Source organism: Pelodiscus sinensis, chromosome 26 (genome assembly GCF_049634645.1).
Source record: "Pelodiscus sinensis isolate JC-2024 chromosome 26, ASM4963464v1, whole genome shotgun sequence".
Taxonomy (NCBI): domain Eukaryota; kingdom Metazoa; phylum Chordata; order Testudines; family Trionychidae; genus Pelodiscus; species Pelodiscus sinensis.
In genome coordinates this window covers 18,831,018-18,848,418 of record NC_134736.1, presented here as the reverse complement: position 1 = coordinate 18,848,418, position 17,401 = coordinate 18,831,018, and the positions used below count along the sequence as shown (strand labels likewise).

The 17,401-nt window shown below is 52.3% G+C and overlaps 2 protein-coding genes across 3 annotated transcripts in view; both read left to right on the top strand.

Annotated features, from left to right (window-relative positions):
- Positions 1-2,334, top strand: LOC142820540 (uncharacterized). The gene is made up of 2 exons (XM_075909725.1): positions 1-1,513; positions 1,709-2,334. The coding sequence occupies exons 1-2, from the start codon at positions 976-978 to the stop codon at positions 2,200-2,202; spliced, it is 1,032 nt and encodes a 343-aa protein (XP_075765840.1). The 5' UTR covers positions 1-975; the 3' UTR covers positions 2,203-2,334.
- The window catches only part of LOC102444015 (sortilin-related receptor), a 159,378-nt gene that overhangs the window by 64,034 nt on the left and 77,943 nt on the right, over positions 1-17,401 (top strand). For both annotated transcript variants that reach the window (XM_075909723.1, XM_075909722.1), the window contains exons 10-12: positions 6,696-6,813; positions 7,374-7,447; positions 13,480-13,568. In XM_075909723.1, coding sequence (XP_075765838.1) covers positions 6,696-6,813; positions 7,374-7,447; positions 13,480-13,568 — 281 coding nt within the window. The remainder of the gene's footprint in view (positions 1-6,695; positions 6,814-7,373; positions 7,448-13,479; positions 13,569-17,401) is intronic.

Sequence of the window (17,401 nt, the reverse complement as noted above, 5' to 3'; positions counted from 1 at the left end):
GATGTTTGAGGAAAGGAGCATTTTTAACCTCATTTCCTCTGTGAAGAATTGTTGGGTCAGTCATTAACCATTTGCACCCTTGGAAGGATTGGTTCGAGAATGAGATTACAAACAGGGAGGGTGGAGACCAGGTTTAAACTCCCTATGGCAGTAAAAGTATCAGAGACTCTTGAGGGACAGGACCTTGGTTTGAAATTGTGTCAGAAAGATGGTACCTCCTACAGCCCCCAGCATCAGCCCAGAGCATTGGGTCAGTACTGAGGTGAGAGCCTTTCTTCCCACTTCTCTAGCCGGCTGGCTAGAGAAGGCCAACATTAGCCTTGATTACTGATGAAGCTCCTCTGTTTCTGTTGCCAGAGGAGGAAATGTCGGTTCTGGTGGAGTCAGTGGAAAGGATCTGCGGAGGTACCAGTTTGGAGACATTGCGGGTGAACTCCAGGCCCTAGTGAAGTCAGTGTCAAAGCTTCCATTGACGTCAGTCGGGCCAGGATTCCACCTGTTGTCTCAATATCAAATCACACAGAGGCTAAAAATATACGGCTAGATTTCGCTTTGTGTGGGGTAGAAAGGGTTAAGAAGCATCCAGGGTATGTCTACACTAGAAAGTTAGTTCGAACTAACGGACGTTAGTTCGAACTAACTTTCCTATGCGCTACACTAGCGCTCCGTTAGTTCGAACTTAATTCGAACTAACGGAGCGCTTAGTTCGAACTAGGTAAACCTCATTTTACGAGGACTAACGCCTAGTTCGAACTAGCTAGTTCGAACTAAGGGCTGTGTAGCCCTTTAGTTCGAACTAGTGGGAGGCTAAGGCTTCCCAGGTTTCCCTGGTGGCCACTCTGGCCAACACCAGGGAAACTCTATTGCCCCCCTCCCGGCCCCGGAGCCCTTAAAGGGCCACGGGCTGGCTACTCACTTTGTGCCAGTTGCAAGGCTGCAAGCACCCGTGCCTGCACAGCCTGCACCTGCCACAGGATGAGCCAGCCATCCGAGGGCTCCCAGCCCTCCACTGCTCCCCACGACCAGCCTGGCGGCTCCCGGGAGCCTGCCCGGGGGCGCAAAAGGCGGGCGCCCGCCTGGTCAAGTGCGGAGATCGTGGACCTCATCGAGGTTTGGGGGGAAGCCTCAAATGTCCACGATCTCCGCACTAGCCACCGGAACGCGGCCGTCTATGGACGCATGGCTGCCAGGGGCCACCAGCGCAGCCGGGAGCAGGTGCGCTGCAAGATTAAAGACTTGCGGCAGTCCTACTCCCGGGCCTGCCTGCCAGGGGCTGACCCGGAGGCCTGCCCCCACTTCCATGCCCTGGACCGCATCCTGGGGCCTCATGCCGTCCCTGCCCCCCGGGACGTGATTGACCCCGGGGCAGAGGGACCGCTCCTGGACACCGAGGAGGAGGAAGAGGGCTCTGAGAGCCAGGAGCCTGCCGCCAGCCTTCCCAGGACCCGGGACCCCCGAGGCACCCCACAGAGCCGCTCGCCTGCATCATCAGAGGCCGGGGAGGCGTCCACCTGTGAGTACCCTCGTGTTCCCCTTATGTGTACGGGGGGCTGGGGCGAGAGGGAGCCCCGGGACCGTGCGCCTGGGCCTTGCCCACCACGGAGCAGCAGCTGGGGATCCTGCAGGGGCCCTGGCCTTGCAGAGGGGAGCTGGGTTTCACACACCTGGGCCCCTGGGGTAATTGACCGCTGGTCTTCTTGCACCACAGCTGCAGCACCGGGGCCTGCAGGGCGCACCACACCGCCTGCAGCAGCCGCCCGCGCCCGGGCAAGCAGGACAGCCAGGAACCAGGAGGACTACCAGAGGCGGCATCTCCGGTTCCTGGACCGACAGCTCCGTCTCCAGGACCACTGGGTCCAGGAGGACCTCAGGCTGCGCCAGAGGAGTCTGGAGGCCCTGGAGGAGCAGGGCCGTGCCCTGCGAGGCCACCTCCAGAGCCTGCTGGACCGCTTTCCATTTCCTCCTCCCCCTGCTCCCCCTCTTGCTCCCCCTCTTGCTCCCCCTGCTCCCCCTCTTGCTCCCCCTCTTGCTCCCCCTGCTCCCCCTGCTCCTCCTGCTCCTCCTGCTTCCGCTCCTGCTTCCGCTCCTGCTTCCTCCACACCCCCTGTCCTCTCTGCCCCCCCCTCCACAACCATTCCCCACCGACGCCCCCGGACCCGCAGTGTGGCGAGACGGGAGAGGCACCCAGACTCCCACCCCTGAGCTTTCCTTTCCCTTCCTCCCTTCCCTCCCCTCCCCTTCCAGCTCCCTCGTCCCAGGTTTCCCCCTCCCTTCTCCCACCTTCATTCCTCCCTCCCCCACCCCAGTTCTCTGAAATAAACAGACGTTTTTGTTTGAAAAACAGGTGTCTTTATTGTACAGTAGATAGGGAGGGGAAAGGGGAAGGGGGGGGGGTAGGGTGGAAGAAGGCCCCGGTGGGGCATGCAGGGAGAGGTCAGTCCTCCTCCTCCTCCACCTGGAAGCTCTCCCACAGGGCTTCCCGGATCCGGATGGCCCCCCGCTGGGCTTCCCGGACGGCGGCGGTGCGGGGCTGACCGTAGTGTCCAGCCATGCGGTCAGCCTCAGCCATCCAGGCTGGCAGGAAAGCCTCCCCCTTCCGCTCACACAAATTGTGGAGCACACAACATGCCGCCACCACGGGAGGGATGTTGTGCTCGGCCAGGTCCAGACGGGTGAGGAGGCATCGAAAGCGGGCTTTCAGTCGCCCGAAGGCCCCCTCCACCACGATGCGGGCCCTGCTCAGCCTGTTATTGAAGGCCTGGCGGGAGGGATTGAGGTGCCCCGTGTAGGGCTTCATGAGCCACGGCTGCAGTGGGTAGGCGGCATCCCCCACCAGGCAAACGGGCATGTCCACGTCCCCGACCCTGATGTGGCGGTCGGGGAAGAAGGTCCCGTCCTGCAGCCGCTGGCACACGGAGGAGTTCCGGTACACCCGGGCGTCGTGTGCTTTGCCGGACCAGCCCACATTTATGTCCGTGAACTGTCCCCGGTGGTCACACACGGCCTGCAGGATGACGGAGAAGTACCCCTTGCGGTTCACGTACCGGGACGCCTGGTGTTCCGGGGCACGGATGGGGATGTGCGTCCCGTCGATGGCCCCCCCGCAGTTGGGGAAGCCGAGGGCGCCGAATCCCCGGATGACGGCATCCGGGTCGGCGAGGCGGACCACCCTGCGGAGCAGCACCCGGTTGATGGCCTTGACCACCTGCGGAGAGAGACACAGCAAAGCGTCAATCAGTGGGGCGCCCGGGTGGCTGGGAGCATTTGTGCCCTGGCAGTGCCCCGCGCCCCACTCCCGGAAGCAACCCCCCTGGCGGCGTGTAGTACGGCCGGGACAGCCCGACCCCTCCGGTGCGGGGCGCCTTCGCCTCCTCCCGCCCCCCCTTTGTCCCTGGGGCGGCCCATCCCCTCCTCGCAGCCCCCCTCCCCTCTGGCTCGGTGGCTGACGAGCGCCGTACCTGCATGAGCACTGCTCCGACAGTGGATCTCCCCACGCTGAACTGGTTCCCGACGGATTGGTAGCTGTCCGGCGTGGAGAGCTTCCAGAGGGCGATGGCCACCCGCTTCTGGAGGGGGATGGCGGGCCTCATGCGAGTGTCCCTTCTTTGCAGGGTAGGGGCGAGCCACTCGCAGAGCTCCAGGAAGGTGTCCCTCCTCATCCTAAAGTTCTGGGTCCACTGTCGGTCGTCCCAGCGCTCCAGGACGATGCGGTCCCACCAGTCGCTGCTGGTGTCCAGACGCCAGACGCGGCGGGGCACGCCGGTGCCGGGGCGCCGCCGCGGCTCCTCCACGGCCCCCAGGGCGGCCAGGCGGAGAGGCAGGGGGCTGATGTTCCCCAGGTGGTGCCAGGCAGCCTCGAGCCATTGCTGGCAGGCTTGCAGCAGCAAGTCCAGAACGTGCACCAGAAGGTGCAGGGCGAGCCGTGGCTCCATGTTGCCACCTGCGGCGGTCCCCCCCGAAGGGAAGCACCAACACAGATGGGCACAGAGACCGACGCTTTGCTGTCCCTCGGCGAGGTTGGCAAGCAAGCAGGAAAAGCTGAGAACCGGCTGTCCGGGGGGGTCCCTTTAAGCACGAGCCTCAGATAGCCTCCGACAGCAGCCACACAAAGCAACTGCTGACCTGATGCCCTGCCAGAACTGGTTTCAGCCGCCCTTAAATGCCCCCCTGCGTCCAATCAGTGTGGACGCGCTAGTTCGAACTAGCAAAACGCTAGTTCGAACTAGTTTTTAGTTCTAGATGCGCTAGTTCGAACTAGCTTAGTTCGAATTAACTAATTCGAACTAAGTTAGTTCGAACTAGCGCTGTAGTGTAGACGTACCCCCTGTCTTTGTGAATCCTGCATACAGATGTGCACAGTCTTACTGGAGAGTTCAAGCCGTGCTCCCTGCCGTCTTCACTGCCAAGTCTAACCCTCTCAGTTGTGGGCCAGGCACAGGGACCTGGCATCCCCAACTGACTTCACAAAATGTTGCACCGATGATGCAAATGATGCATTGATCATGCATCACATATTTTAAAGACCTCCTCGTTGTGGAAGTTTGTGAAAGGAAAATTCAGGATTTTTTTCCCTTCTTCCAAATGTCTTATTAGACTTTAAAATACTTTTCTTGTGGGCTGAGAGAGTGATGTCATGCACCTTCCTCTGCCCTCAGCTGTATGCGCCCCCCCCCGCTGCGTGGCTTCTGGGGCATGCTGCTTCCCTGCCCCCCCATGATTCCCTACTGGCTCTGCGCCGCATGGCTCTGGGGTTAACTCCTCCCCACAGGGGAGCATGGAAGCCATGTGACCTCTTAGGGACTTGCGGGGAGGGGGTGTGCAGGAGCTGCAGGGGCGCAGGTGGGAGGAAAGGGGGAGGGGTGTGTGCAGGAGTGATGGGGGGTTGGTAGGAGAAGGTGGGGGCGCGGGGAGCCACACAGCCTTGTGGGGGCTCAGGTGTGGGGGCTGGGGTGGGGGTGCGCGGGAACTGCAGAGCCTCGGGAGGCTTGGGTTGGAGGAGGGGATGTGCAGGACATGTGCGGCGTTGCCAGTGATCCAGGAGGAGGGGGTACAGAGGAACTATGGAGCCTTGCCCCTCACTGGCAGGGGGCCAGAGCCACGTGGCCTCCCCCCATGCGGCCAGAGGGAGAGGTCCAGGTGCCATGCCCTCTCCCCTCCCTGCCAGAGGAAGAGGGCTGAACCAGCTGCAGCCTCAGCCCAGCCCAACCCGCCGCAGCCAAAGGAGAGCCAGAGCTGCCTACCCTGGGAGACGGTGGTTGGTGAGTGTAGCAAGCAGGGGGCACCACCTCCCAGTAGCTTTGAATGAATGTTTTGAAGGTCACAGTTTTTCTAGGCATTGTGTAGATTACGGTGGAGTCCACTTTTTTATGATGCAGAAGAAACACATGATAGATTTAGTTGCATTTTGCAGGACACTGAAAAAATCCAGGCCACATCCCTTGCAAACAGGGTTTCATGATAAGAGTTCACCATAGGCAGATTTTACATTATATAATCATATGTGTTTCTTGGCTTTTGTGCGGCAGAGTCTTTGTAGTATCTGAGCACCTGACATAGACCTGCGAATTTATCCTCACAGCACTCCTGTGAAATAGGGAAGCATTCTTCTTTTAGATGGAGAAACTGAGGCACGGAGGTTTGTGATGCAGGAATTCATTGCACAGGCTTCTGTACAGACAGACTTTACCCTTATTGAAGAGATTTCCATTGTGCCAGAGAAACAAAACTTTCCATCACAGTCTTCATATTGGATCCTTAACCTGATCTGATATTCTGAAGGAGCTCAGGGCATGCCTGCGCTGGGGAGTTAATTCGAAATAACTCCCCTTATTTCGAAATAACAAGGTGAGTGTTCACACTGCCATGTCCATTATTTCGAAATAAAGGGCTTGTTATTTTGAAATAATAGTGCCTGCTTGTGAAGAGGAAAAAGGTTATTTTGAAGTAACTCCCTAGTGTAGACAGAGCCTCAGTGTAGGGAGCGAGGGGACAGGTATGATGTGTCCGTGGCATCTTGTGTTGCTGAGATGAGACACCACAGAGTTTCCATTGGAGTTTCCTAAACACTGAGGCTACGTCTAGACTGACATGATTTTCTGGAAATGTTTTTAACGGAAAAGTTTTCCGTTAAAAGCATTTTCAGAAAAGAGCGTCTAGATTGGCACAGATGCTTTTTGCGGAAAAGCACTTTTTGCGGAAAAGCGTCCGTGCCAATCTAGACGCGCTTTTCCGCAAAAAAGCCCCGATCGCCATTTTCGCGATTGGGGCTTTTTTGCGGAAAACAAATCCAAGCTGTCTACACTGGCCCTTTTGCGCAAAAGGACTTTTGCCCGAACGGGAGCAGCATAGTATTTCCGCAAGAAGCACTGATTTCTTACAGTAGGAAGTCAGTGCTTTTGTGGAAATTCAAGCGGCCGGTGTAGACAGCTGGCAAGTTTTTCCGGAAAAGCGGCTGATTTTCTGGAAAAACTGGCCAGTCTAGAGACAGCCTGAAGGCTTTAGGCACAGATATATCTGACTGGTGGTCTAGCTGAGAGGTGGCCATGGTTTCTTCTGTGCTTTATGGGGATGCTGGAAGGTTGAATTTACAAATCTTTGGGGAGCATTTTGAGATGCTCACACAAAAGCACAAAAGAATGTGGCACATGGAATGCCTTTTACAATAGCAAGTGGCTTAGTATGTTTTTCTATTCCAGTTTTCTAAAGGCTGCTCTCTTCATCTGGCCCAGCGACTGAGTCAGCTGCTCAACTTCCAGTCACGTAGGATGCCCATTCTCTCCAAAGAATCTGCTCCAGGACTGATCATTGCCACAGGTATATTTTTCTCAATCTGTGAGTACTGAGTGTCTTCAGTTCCTGTTGACTTGTGGGTGCTCAGCGCATTGCAGGATGGAGCCATTACAGCTATTAAAAACGTTGTTACAAAAATCAATTAAAATATGAATTTTGCAATCCTTTGTCTTCTGCACTCCTCATACAATTATTGATGCATATACATTTCACCGTCCTATTGCTGGAGGTAGAAACCCATCACACGTTTTATAGTCTATTCTTGCCACTCTCAAAATGAAGGCCTTTCTAAAGCATACACGTATTAATATCTGATTCCACTATTTTATTGCAGAAGGCTTGCTCTATTGAACATTTAAAACACAGCCAATTTCATCTGGCCATACTTGTCTTGACGTTGCTTTCCTAAAACCTGCAACAATTTTTTAAAACTTCTTATTTAAAGTAACTCATTTATAGTATGAAAAGTTAACTTCTCAGCACCTCTCATTTGATTACAAATAAAATACTTCAGTGGTGGCTGACTATATTTTAAGAACACCTCGTAAGAAATACCAAGAGAAATGACGCTGTCATTTTCCTAGGCTCAGTTGGCAAGAATATGGCAAGCAAAACGAACGTGTACGTTTCAAGCAGTGCAGGAGCAAGATGGAGAGAGGTAAGGATGCCATTTGCATTGAACCCGAATAGCGGTTTAGCTAAGAAGGCATCTGTGTGGGGAAGTATTGCTCTATTGGTTTATAACTATTATATCACAGTATGTTATGTATGCAGGGTATCCTTAATTCCGACCCCCTTGTATAAGTGAAGCGACTTTTGTTGAAATGTGCTGAATACCCTAGAAATGAAATTCAAAAGGACTTTGCGTCTACAACCAATGTTTCCTGGCCCTACTAACACATGGATTAATCAGGATACATTCTGACAGAGAGTACAGGATGTGTTATTCTTGCATTTCAAGCACAGAAGGGCTTGGACGAGTAGGAAGCAAGGAAAGTACCAGTTTTCTGTTTGTATATTGCATCATTCTGCAAGAAATTTTCCAAATGTGTTAAAGATGCCAGTGTACATAGATGTCCATAGGAATGCAAAGCATTATCATTAATTAAAACAGTGGTCACCAACCAGGATATCGGGATCCACCATTCAGTCCTGGAGCCTCTGACAGGTGATCGTGACGGGTTTGGCTGGGAAGCTGTCCACTTCAGTTGCCCCTGCCCCCACTGTCCTACTGCTCCTGCTCTCTGCCTTGGAGCTGCCCCTTGGGAGCCTCCTGCTTGCTGTGCAGGGTGTAGGAGGGAGTAGAGGGGAGGTGTCCTTCCTCCCCCCACTCCTGTACCCCGTCTCCACACAGAGAGAGGGGAATGGAGGGAGCTTGGCAATGCAAATCTGTCAGTCTCACACACTGTGGCTGTGTCTACACTGGCCGCTTGAATTTCCGGAAAAGCACTGACGATCTCATGTAAAATCATCAGCGCTTTTCCGGAAAAACTATGCTGCTCCCGTTCGGGCAAAAGTCTTTTTCTGAAAGACTTTTGCCCGAAAGGGCCAGTGTAGACAGCTCGGATTTGTTTTCCGCAAAAAAGCCCCGATCGCAAAAATGGCGATCGGGGCTTTTTTTGCGGAAAAGCGCGTCTAGATTGGCACGGATGCTTTTCCGGAAAAAGTGCTTTTCCGGAAAAGCATCCTGCCAATCTAGACACGCTTTTCCGAAAATGCTTTTAATGGAAACCTTTTCCGTTAAAAGCATTTCCGGAAAATCATGCCAGTCTAGACGTAGCCTGTGTGTGTGTCTGTTATTTTCACGAACACACACTGTCCTTCCCTCATCTCTTGACCCAACATGTACATGGGGGGGAGGGGGGGATGGATTGTTACTACTTTGACTGCTTGCAAAGTGAGTTCCTTTCATTGTTTGGCTGGTCTGCGCCTTTCATAACTTTCATTTCTCTCCTGTGCTTAAATGTAATTCGTTGTGTAGTGAGTTCTAAAATGCTGAATCTGGCACGCCTGCAGTAATTATCCCTGTGGCAATTGTGCTCCTGGAGGTGGCTGGCATGTCTGTGCAGCCCCTGAGATGGTCAGAGCTGGGGGAGAGGGAGTCTCCACATGCTGTCTGTGGCCTGCAGATATTGTTCCTGCAGCTCCCATTGATCAATAATGGAGAACCATGCCAGAACAGGCTGTGGGGTGGGTGCTTGTAGATGAGGGGCAGCACATGGAGTCACTGCTGTACATGTCAGCTGCTTTCAGAGGTGGTGCAGGGCTTGGGGCAGGAGTGGGCCTGCCTTGGCTCTGCTGCTCCATCCCTGGGGCAGCTGTCTGGCCACTTCCAGGGTGGGACTTGAACCCACAGCCCTGCTCTCCCCAGGAAAGAGCCCTGTGCCTCTCAAGAACGCACCCCACCACCCTACCTTCAGAGGTGTCCTTATCCTGCTTTCCTAATGCAGGAGCCAGCTCCATCTCTGGGGCAGCCTGTGTTGGTTGCCCAGCCACTGCCTAGGTGGGTAGAGGGATCAAGCCACCACCACCCTGTTCTCCACAGGCCGATGCTCTATCCCTGACTTTACTGGAATCCCACCCTCCCTTCCGGAGGTCCCCTACCTTGTTTCATAAATGCAGGAGCCAGAGCCAGCTCTGTTCCTAGGACAGTCTGGGTTGGCTTTCTGGCCCCTCCTGCAGTGGCTAGGACTCAAGGCCACCACCCTGTGCTCCCCAGGCAAATACCCTAATACCCTCTGCCTAATCCACTCCGCAGCCCAACCCACCTCCCTACCTTCTGCCGTCCTAATGCAAGAGCCAGCTCCATCCCAACTGCTCCCAGGGTGGGTTGGGCTCAAGCCCACCACCTTGTGCTCCCCAGGCAAATGGCCTAGCCCCTTGTCCACCCAAGAACCCCCCCCCCCCCCATATCTAGCCTTCCTTCCTGATATGGTAGGCAGCTTGATCCCTGGGGCAGCCTGTGCTGGCTGTCCAGGTGCTGCTTGAGTGGGGGCCACGGACTCTAGTCCGCCATACCCTGTGCTCCATCCCCTAGGCCACTCCAGAGCTCACCCCAGGTCCCAAGGGACCCTTATCCTGTACTGCCTGCCTGGGGGGTGGAGGGGACTCAAGCCCACCCCCCTGTGCGCCCCAGACAAATGGCCTATCCCCTAGCCCACCTCCCTTCCTTCAGCAGGTCCCTTATCCTCCCTTCCTAAGGCAGGCGCCAGCTCCATCCCTGGGGCAGCCTGTGTTGGCTGTCCGGCCGCTCCCAGGGTGGGTGGAGGGACTCAAGCCCCCAATCTTGCACTCCCCAGGCAAATGCCCTATCCCCTAAGCCACTCCAGAACCCACCCCACCTCCCTACCTGCAGGGTGTCCCCTCCCACACTCCGAACCCCTTGGCCTGAGACCAGAGCCTGCACCCCAACCCCCTACCCCAGCCTGGTGAAAGTGAATGAGATTCGGGTGAAGGGAGGTGGAGTGAGCAGGGTGACACCTCAGAGAAGGGGCGGGAAGCAGGCCAGGCCAGGGTATTTGGGTTGGAGGTAGATCTTACATTGCACTTAAACTGAAAACCGATCTTGTGGTCAAAAAGGTTGAAGACCACTGAATTAAAATAATTAAAAACCAGTTAAAAATTGGCAAAACTAAACAACATTGAGCTAATTGGCACAACATACAGCTAGAGCCTTCTGTGGCTGAAATATCAAGACCAGCATAATGCAGCTGGACCATCAGGCTATGTCTAGACTGAAGGTTTCTTTCGGAAGAAGCTTTTCCTGAAGAGATCTTCCAGAAAAACTTCTTCCGAAAGAGAGCGTCCACACAGCAAAAGCGCATCAAAAAAGCAGTCACACTGACTGGATGCTCTCTCGCATTTCAGCTGTGATTACTATGGATGGAGTGGCCACCAGGGCACCTGTGCTTTTACCTCTTTCCTCTTCTTTCCAAAGAACTCCCTCTTCCTTGACCACACATGCCTTTTTCCAAAAGAGCTCTTTGGAAAAAGGCTTCTTCCTTGTAGAATGAAGATTACCAATGTTGGAAAAACCCCTCCGTTCTTTCGATTTTCTTTCAAAAGAACACGATTGCAGTGTAGATGGCCATTTTTCCGAAAAAACCTCTGTACTGAAGACAGACCTTCAGAGTGTGTGGTTAGGAAGGCTGGCCTTGTGTTACCTCCAGTTGAGAGAATTGGCTTTCCATTCCCACCTCTGCTACAGACTCCATGCTTGCAAATTTTGGCAAGTCACTTAGTCAAGAGAGATTAATCTTCAGTCCCCATCTACATTTCCTTTGTTTCTCTTGTCTCTCTAGATTGCAAATTCTTTGGAGCAGTACATAGCATAGTGGGGCTTTGATGTCAGTTGGCACCTCTAGGTACTGTTGTAATGTTAACAATAGAACATTCTGGGGTATCACTGAGGATTGCTGCCAGGGGAGAGTATTGAATTCAGGGGACCTGGGAGAATAAGAATAATGTTTACATTCCTCTTGTTCTTAGTGCTGTTTTCCTTTGGATTTTCAGAGGCATCAGACATGTTGGATTAAAGCTTTCAATGTACTTATTTATGTGTCTTTATGTTTGAGTATTGCCCCCTAAGAATGCAGACAGAACTCAGACAAACCCAGTGTTTTCTGCCTGCATGGAATGAGATGTTCTCAGTTTACGGGTGTTGAATGTTATTTACTAACTGGGTGTTCTGGTCTGTGGCATGGTTTGTGGTCTGTCTGTACATTTTGCTGTTAGTGTAATATGGTATTTCAACATCTGTAAACTGTTTAATCCTGTGAATAAAACTGCCTCCTTTTCCTCCCAGTAAATGCTGTGCGGTTTGGTTAATGTCTGGGTATCTGGGGCAGCAATGGGAACAGGCCACAGTTTTTGTTACCTTGTCCAAAGAACCCCTGTCCTTGAAAGCATATACATATCAAAGATTCATACTAGGAACTTCTGGGGTGACATGGAAGTGTTTAGTCTTAAAAGGCGAGATAGCCACATAATTCTTCCTTGACCAGGCACAGTGGTGCTGCATGTAAAAGTAAAAATGTGATGAGTAAGAGAAAGAGTCGGTTCACAAGACCCTGGCTTCTTAGTTACGCAGTGTGAATTTTAAAATCTTCCTCTTTGTGCAAAGAGAGGAGCAGAAGGGAAAGGACTGAACACTTGTGAGTTTGTATCCATGCAAGAGTGATTCAGCTTCTGCTTTGTGGTTCTGGCAAGCAGCTGTGTGAAAGTCATCTGCTCCAGCCTGGAAAACTGAATGGTCTGTCGAATTGCTGGTCTTATTTCAGAACAGAGCCGTGGGTGGGTATGACACACGACAATTCTTCTCCTCGTGGTGGATGTGTGAACTGGCTGTTGGATCACTTAATGTGTGGTTTCCAAGTGCTCCTTGGCTTCTGAGTTCGAAGAAACCTCACAGATTCAAACAGACTATTGAGTGAAATCCTGGGAAACCAACAAATCTCCACTCAGGTCACCAGAAGCTTCGCAAACATCACAAACTGCTCTAGCTTTAGGGAGCTTCTTTTATTTAGGGTATGTCTACACAGCAGGGCTATTTCAGGATACCAGAAGTATCCCGAAATAGCTACCCTGTGTCTTTTAAACATGCTTGCTATTTCAAGATGTGCTATTTTGGCATCCCAGGAGCCCTCGTTCCATACACTATTTTGAAATTCAATTGAAATAAGATACACAATTTGCATAGCGCAAATTGTGTATCTTATTTTGAGTTTAGGATGCTGTGTAGGCGCTCCCTTAGACTAGTGCATCTCTTCTCACTTGGGTGAAGTTATTCCTGATTTTCGCCACTTTGAGAGGAGACTAAGGGTACGTCTAAACTACATGCCTCTGTCGTCAGAGCCATGTAGATTTGTTGTTTTGGCAAAGGCAAATGAAGCCGCGATTTAAATGATCGCGGCTTCATTTACATTTACATGGCTGCCGCGCTGAGCCGACAAACATCTGATCAGCTGTTTGTCCGCTCAGCGCGCTAGTCTGGACGCTCCCCTGCCAACATCAAAGCCCTTTGTCGGCAGCCCCGGTAAACCTCATCCCACGAGGAATAACGGGGCTGCCAACAAAGGGCTTTGATGTCGACAGGGGAGCATCCAGACTAGCACGCTAAGCGGACAAACAGCTGATCAGCTGTTTGTCGGCTCAGCGCGGCAGCCATGTAAATGTAAATGAAGCCGCGATCATTTAAATCGCGGCTTCATTTGCCTTTGCCTATGTGTCTAATCTACATGCCTCTGCCAACAGAGGCATGTAGTCTAGACACAGCCTAAGAGTCCAGAGTCTTATTCTTCCCTTGGTTACAGGGGTGTAAATTCAGAGTTCTCTCTTCTGTGTTCTAGTTGATATTTAGTGCTGCCATGAGGGAAGTGACTGGACTAGATGACCTCTCCCGGCCCCTTCCAGTTCTATGATTTCAGTTGACTCCAGACATCAGCTGGCGTTCCACTGCTACAGCCCAGGAGACCAGAAAGTCAGCACAGTTCAAACACCCCAGTTTTTAAAGAAAATGTTTCAAAGCACGGATTTCAGCCCTAATTGAGCAAAGCTTCAATGGGACTTTAGCTCAGATGTCTAAATGCTCGTGTGGTTATATTTTATAGTTCAGGTGATGCTTTATGGTCATATCTGAGCCATCTCAACATTCACTCATTAAGGTCCCCGTGTCAATATTTCTTTTCTCAGGTGCTGTCTGGACCTCATTACTACACATGGGGAGACCACGGTGGTATTCTTGTGGCAATAACACAGGACACAGAGACAGACCAGCTCAAGTAAGTTACTGGGACAGAGGACTTTTTTTTCAAACTGCCTAATGGGAGCAGATGACTTCCCAAGATAGAATAGCAGTGAAAACGATAGAATAGCAAGTGACCCCTTGATTTGGCCTTTTACCTATCCTTGATATCCTAGTCCATGACCCTTTCCCCTACCGCTTTCTAAGAGAAGAAACATCTCACTAGTAGAACAGGAATAAGCTGAGGGTATACAGGATATCTGCCTGTGGCATATGCTAGATTTCCATGGCTCTGTGCCTTATTCTTCACTGTTCTCTTTGTCTTGCTGCTGTGTTGCAGTAGTGTCTGTGTGCTAGGGATGTAGGAATGTAGCCATTTAAATGGATAATCAATAAGCATGAGCTTGTCAGTTACTCAGTGGCTACATGTGGCTCCCAGGGAGCTGGCTGCCACCCTGTACTGGCAGCAGTGAGGGGCAGCAGCCAGCTCTCCAGGAGCAGGTGGCAGGTGGGAGACCGTACTCTCCAGGACATGGCTTAAAAGCCAGTTCCCCGCACTCACTAGCTCCCAAGGAGCTGACTGCTTCCCCATGCTGCTGCCTCTGATACAGAGGCAGCAGTGCGGGGCAGCAGGGGGTGAGCACCAGGAGTCGGCTTAAAAGCAGTTACAGGGTTAGCCAATTACCCACATTTTAACATCCCTACTGCATTCATGAACAACACTGCTGGCTTTAGCCTCAGAGCCTCTATAAGGTGACGTGATATTATGCCCATATCACAGATGGGAAACTGAGGCACAGAACAACTAAGTCTTCTACAAGAGAGCTGTAGTATTATTTTTAAATACACATCCCAAATTTCTCAGGGACAGAGCTATTCACCAGAATTGAGGAAAGGTTTTTTTAAACATATTCCCAACTTTTTTGCCTTCTATAATTCAGTCTCCCCTCCTCTTTACCCAAGGTGCCTGAGACCCAAATATTTAACACCCACTATTAACAATGTGGTGCCAATGTGTTCTGGACTTTCTTTCTGTAGCAGCCCACTTGTCCTGGCAATTACTCTTTGAATGCTGCATCCTAAGGTACTTGGAGCCTTGGCAAAATATGATGAAAATCAAATCTCTTATTGCTACACATGACTAAGAAGCAAACACATGGCTTAGTCAGTATGGCTTCCTTGTGGTTAGAGCAGTGGTCTCCAACCTTTTTGCACCCAAGATCACTTTTTAAATCTCAGAACAGGTGAAGATCTACCGCCCCGCCCCTTCCTTGAAGCCCCGCCCCTTCCTTGAAGCCCCGCCCTCTCTATTCTCCTCCTGTCCATCACTTGCTATCCCCAGACCTTACTTAGACACTCTGATAAACAGTTTATTTTTAAATTATGCGATACATAAAATTAAAATCACATATTTATAGTTATGAAATAAATGGTCTGTTTTTTATTCATGCTATTTAAATCTAAAATGAAGCATTTATAATTATACATTTTGGAGGGACAGAGTTCTGCGGCTGGGAGCAGGGGAGAGGGAACAGGGTGCTGGGAGGGCAGAGGACAAGGTTCTGCAGCAGGGGACATAGTGCCAGTGGGGACAGAGTTCGGGGAGTGGGGACAGGAATGGGGACAGAGTTCGAGGAGTGGGGACGGGAATGGGGACAGAGTTCGGGGAGTGGGGACAGGAATGGGGACAGAGTTCGAGGAGTGGGGACGGGAATGGGGACAGAGTTCTGTGGCTGGGGACAGGGGAGTGGGGACAGAGTTCGGGGAGTGGGGACAGGAATGGGGACAGAGTTCTGTGGCTGGGGACAGGGGAGTGGGGACTGTTCTGTGGCTGGGGAGTGGGGGTTGCGAAGTGGGGTGCCAGTGGAGGCAGAGAGTCCCCTGCATCTCCCTCCTTCCAGGATTTCCCCCCCCCCAGGAAACCAGCGCGCGCCTGCCCCGGGGCCAACCCCTCTCCCGTGCAGGGAAGCCCCACGCATGCGCCTGCCCAGGGGGCCGACCCCCCGCTGCAGGGAAGCCCCACGCGTGCTTGTCCCGGGGCCAACTCCCCCCTCCTGTGCAGGGAAGCCCTGCGTGCGTGCCTGCCCAGGGGGCCAACCCCCCCCCCCCCCCCGCACAGGGAAGCCCCGCGCGCGCTTGTCCCGGCACCAACCCCCCCCGCGCAGGGAAGCCCCTCGCGCACTCCTGCCCCAGGGCCAACCCCCCCCATGCGCGCTGGAAAATCCCCTGCGTGCCTCCCGCGGGGCTGACTCACCCCTCCTGTGCGGTGCAGGGAGCCGATGCTCCCTCCCGCAGTACACCCAGTAGAGCACCTAGCGCACTTCCGGAATCACCGGAAGTGGCGCTAAGCTGCGGGACTTCTGTCCATCCCCGGGAAGCCTACACTACCTCCATTTTCACTTGAGGTAAGTAGTGGGGCTTCTCAGGGGTGGGAGGGAAATGGGGGTGGGGCAGACAGGACGCCTCGCGAGCGACTGGTCGAGGCCTCGCGAGCGACCAGTAGATCGCGATCGACCTGTTGGTGACCACAGGGTTAGAGAGACCTTTTACCCAGAGGGGAAGATTTTTCCTAGTGCTGTGTCACCAAGGCTATATCTACACTGCAGGGTTTTGTCAGAAAAAGATACGCAAATTACAAACTGCAATTTGTGTATCTTTTTACGCTTGTTTTTTCGGAAGAGGCTTTTCCGACATTTGGCCTGTCTACACGGGGCCAAGTGTCAGAAAAACCTCCTCTTTTGGAAGATCCCTTATTCCTCAGACAATGAAGAAATACAGGGATGTTGAAAGAATGCACCTGCTTTTTCAGAAACTGTTCTGAAAAAGTGGATGTGTTCCCTGGGTGCCGCAGAGTTTTTCTGGGATACTCTGGTATTCCGGAAAAACCCTCAGTCTAGACATAGCCTTAGTGGTTAGTTTAGTCTCTGAAGCATAGGGATTTATATTCCCACGTTATGGAACTATGAATTTTCCTATTGTCCATGGACCAGGGATGTAAGAGTCTAGCCAGTGAACTGAAAAGCGTGATCTCATTGGTTCCAGTTGCAGTTAAACTCTTCTGCCCTGCCGGCACGTGTGAGCTCCTGACAGGTGGCCCCACACCCAGGAGCCAGGTGCCTCACTGTGCTGTGGGCTCGGCCGTATAAGCCAAGCCCCCAGTGCTTGTCACTGCGAGGGTTTTTAGTGATTACATGGTTACTTTTTAAAACCATTTTTTACATCCCTAGTTTAGACAAACGCCTGTCAGGGATGGTCTAGATGGTGCTTGGTCCTGCCGTGAGGGCAGGAGACTGGACTCTATGACCTTTCGAGGTCCCTTCCAGTTCTGTGATTTTGGGTTTTGGCTTAGTTTTCCTTTTTTGCACTGCAATGGCCACGTCTACTAACCCAAGAGCTTACTGTAAATATTACAAAGGAGAGGTTTCAACATGACTAAGACCATGGACTCTTAACAAAAGCTAAATATGTAACAGATGCATATTAAAAGGGAGCATGACTGCTGACAGAGCTTTCATGTCCGAAAACTAAGGCCCAAAACAAGCATCACTGTTGTATCAAAGAAGCACATGTGCTGCCTCATCTAATGTCCCTTGACCCACTTCAGGATCAGTCTCCCTGAAAAACGTAAGAGAGCCCTACGGGGACTTGTCAGATCTTGTGGTAGGCATCTCAGAAGTTTACTATCTGCAAATCTCCTTTCACTACATTGTTCCTTTTGTGCACAGACTATCGTGATCTTTGGCTTTTTCTTTTTGACAGACTTTCCAACCCTGTAGTTACATGCAGCTGTCACTGTCCTATGACACATGTAGGTGTGTGTGTGTGGTGTGAGAGAAAAAGAGAGAAAACAAGGTATTGGCCAGATAAATT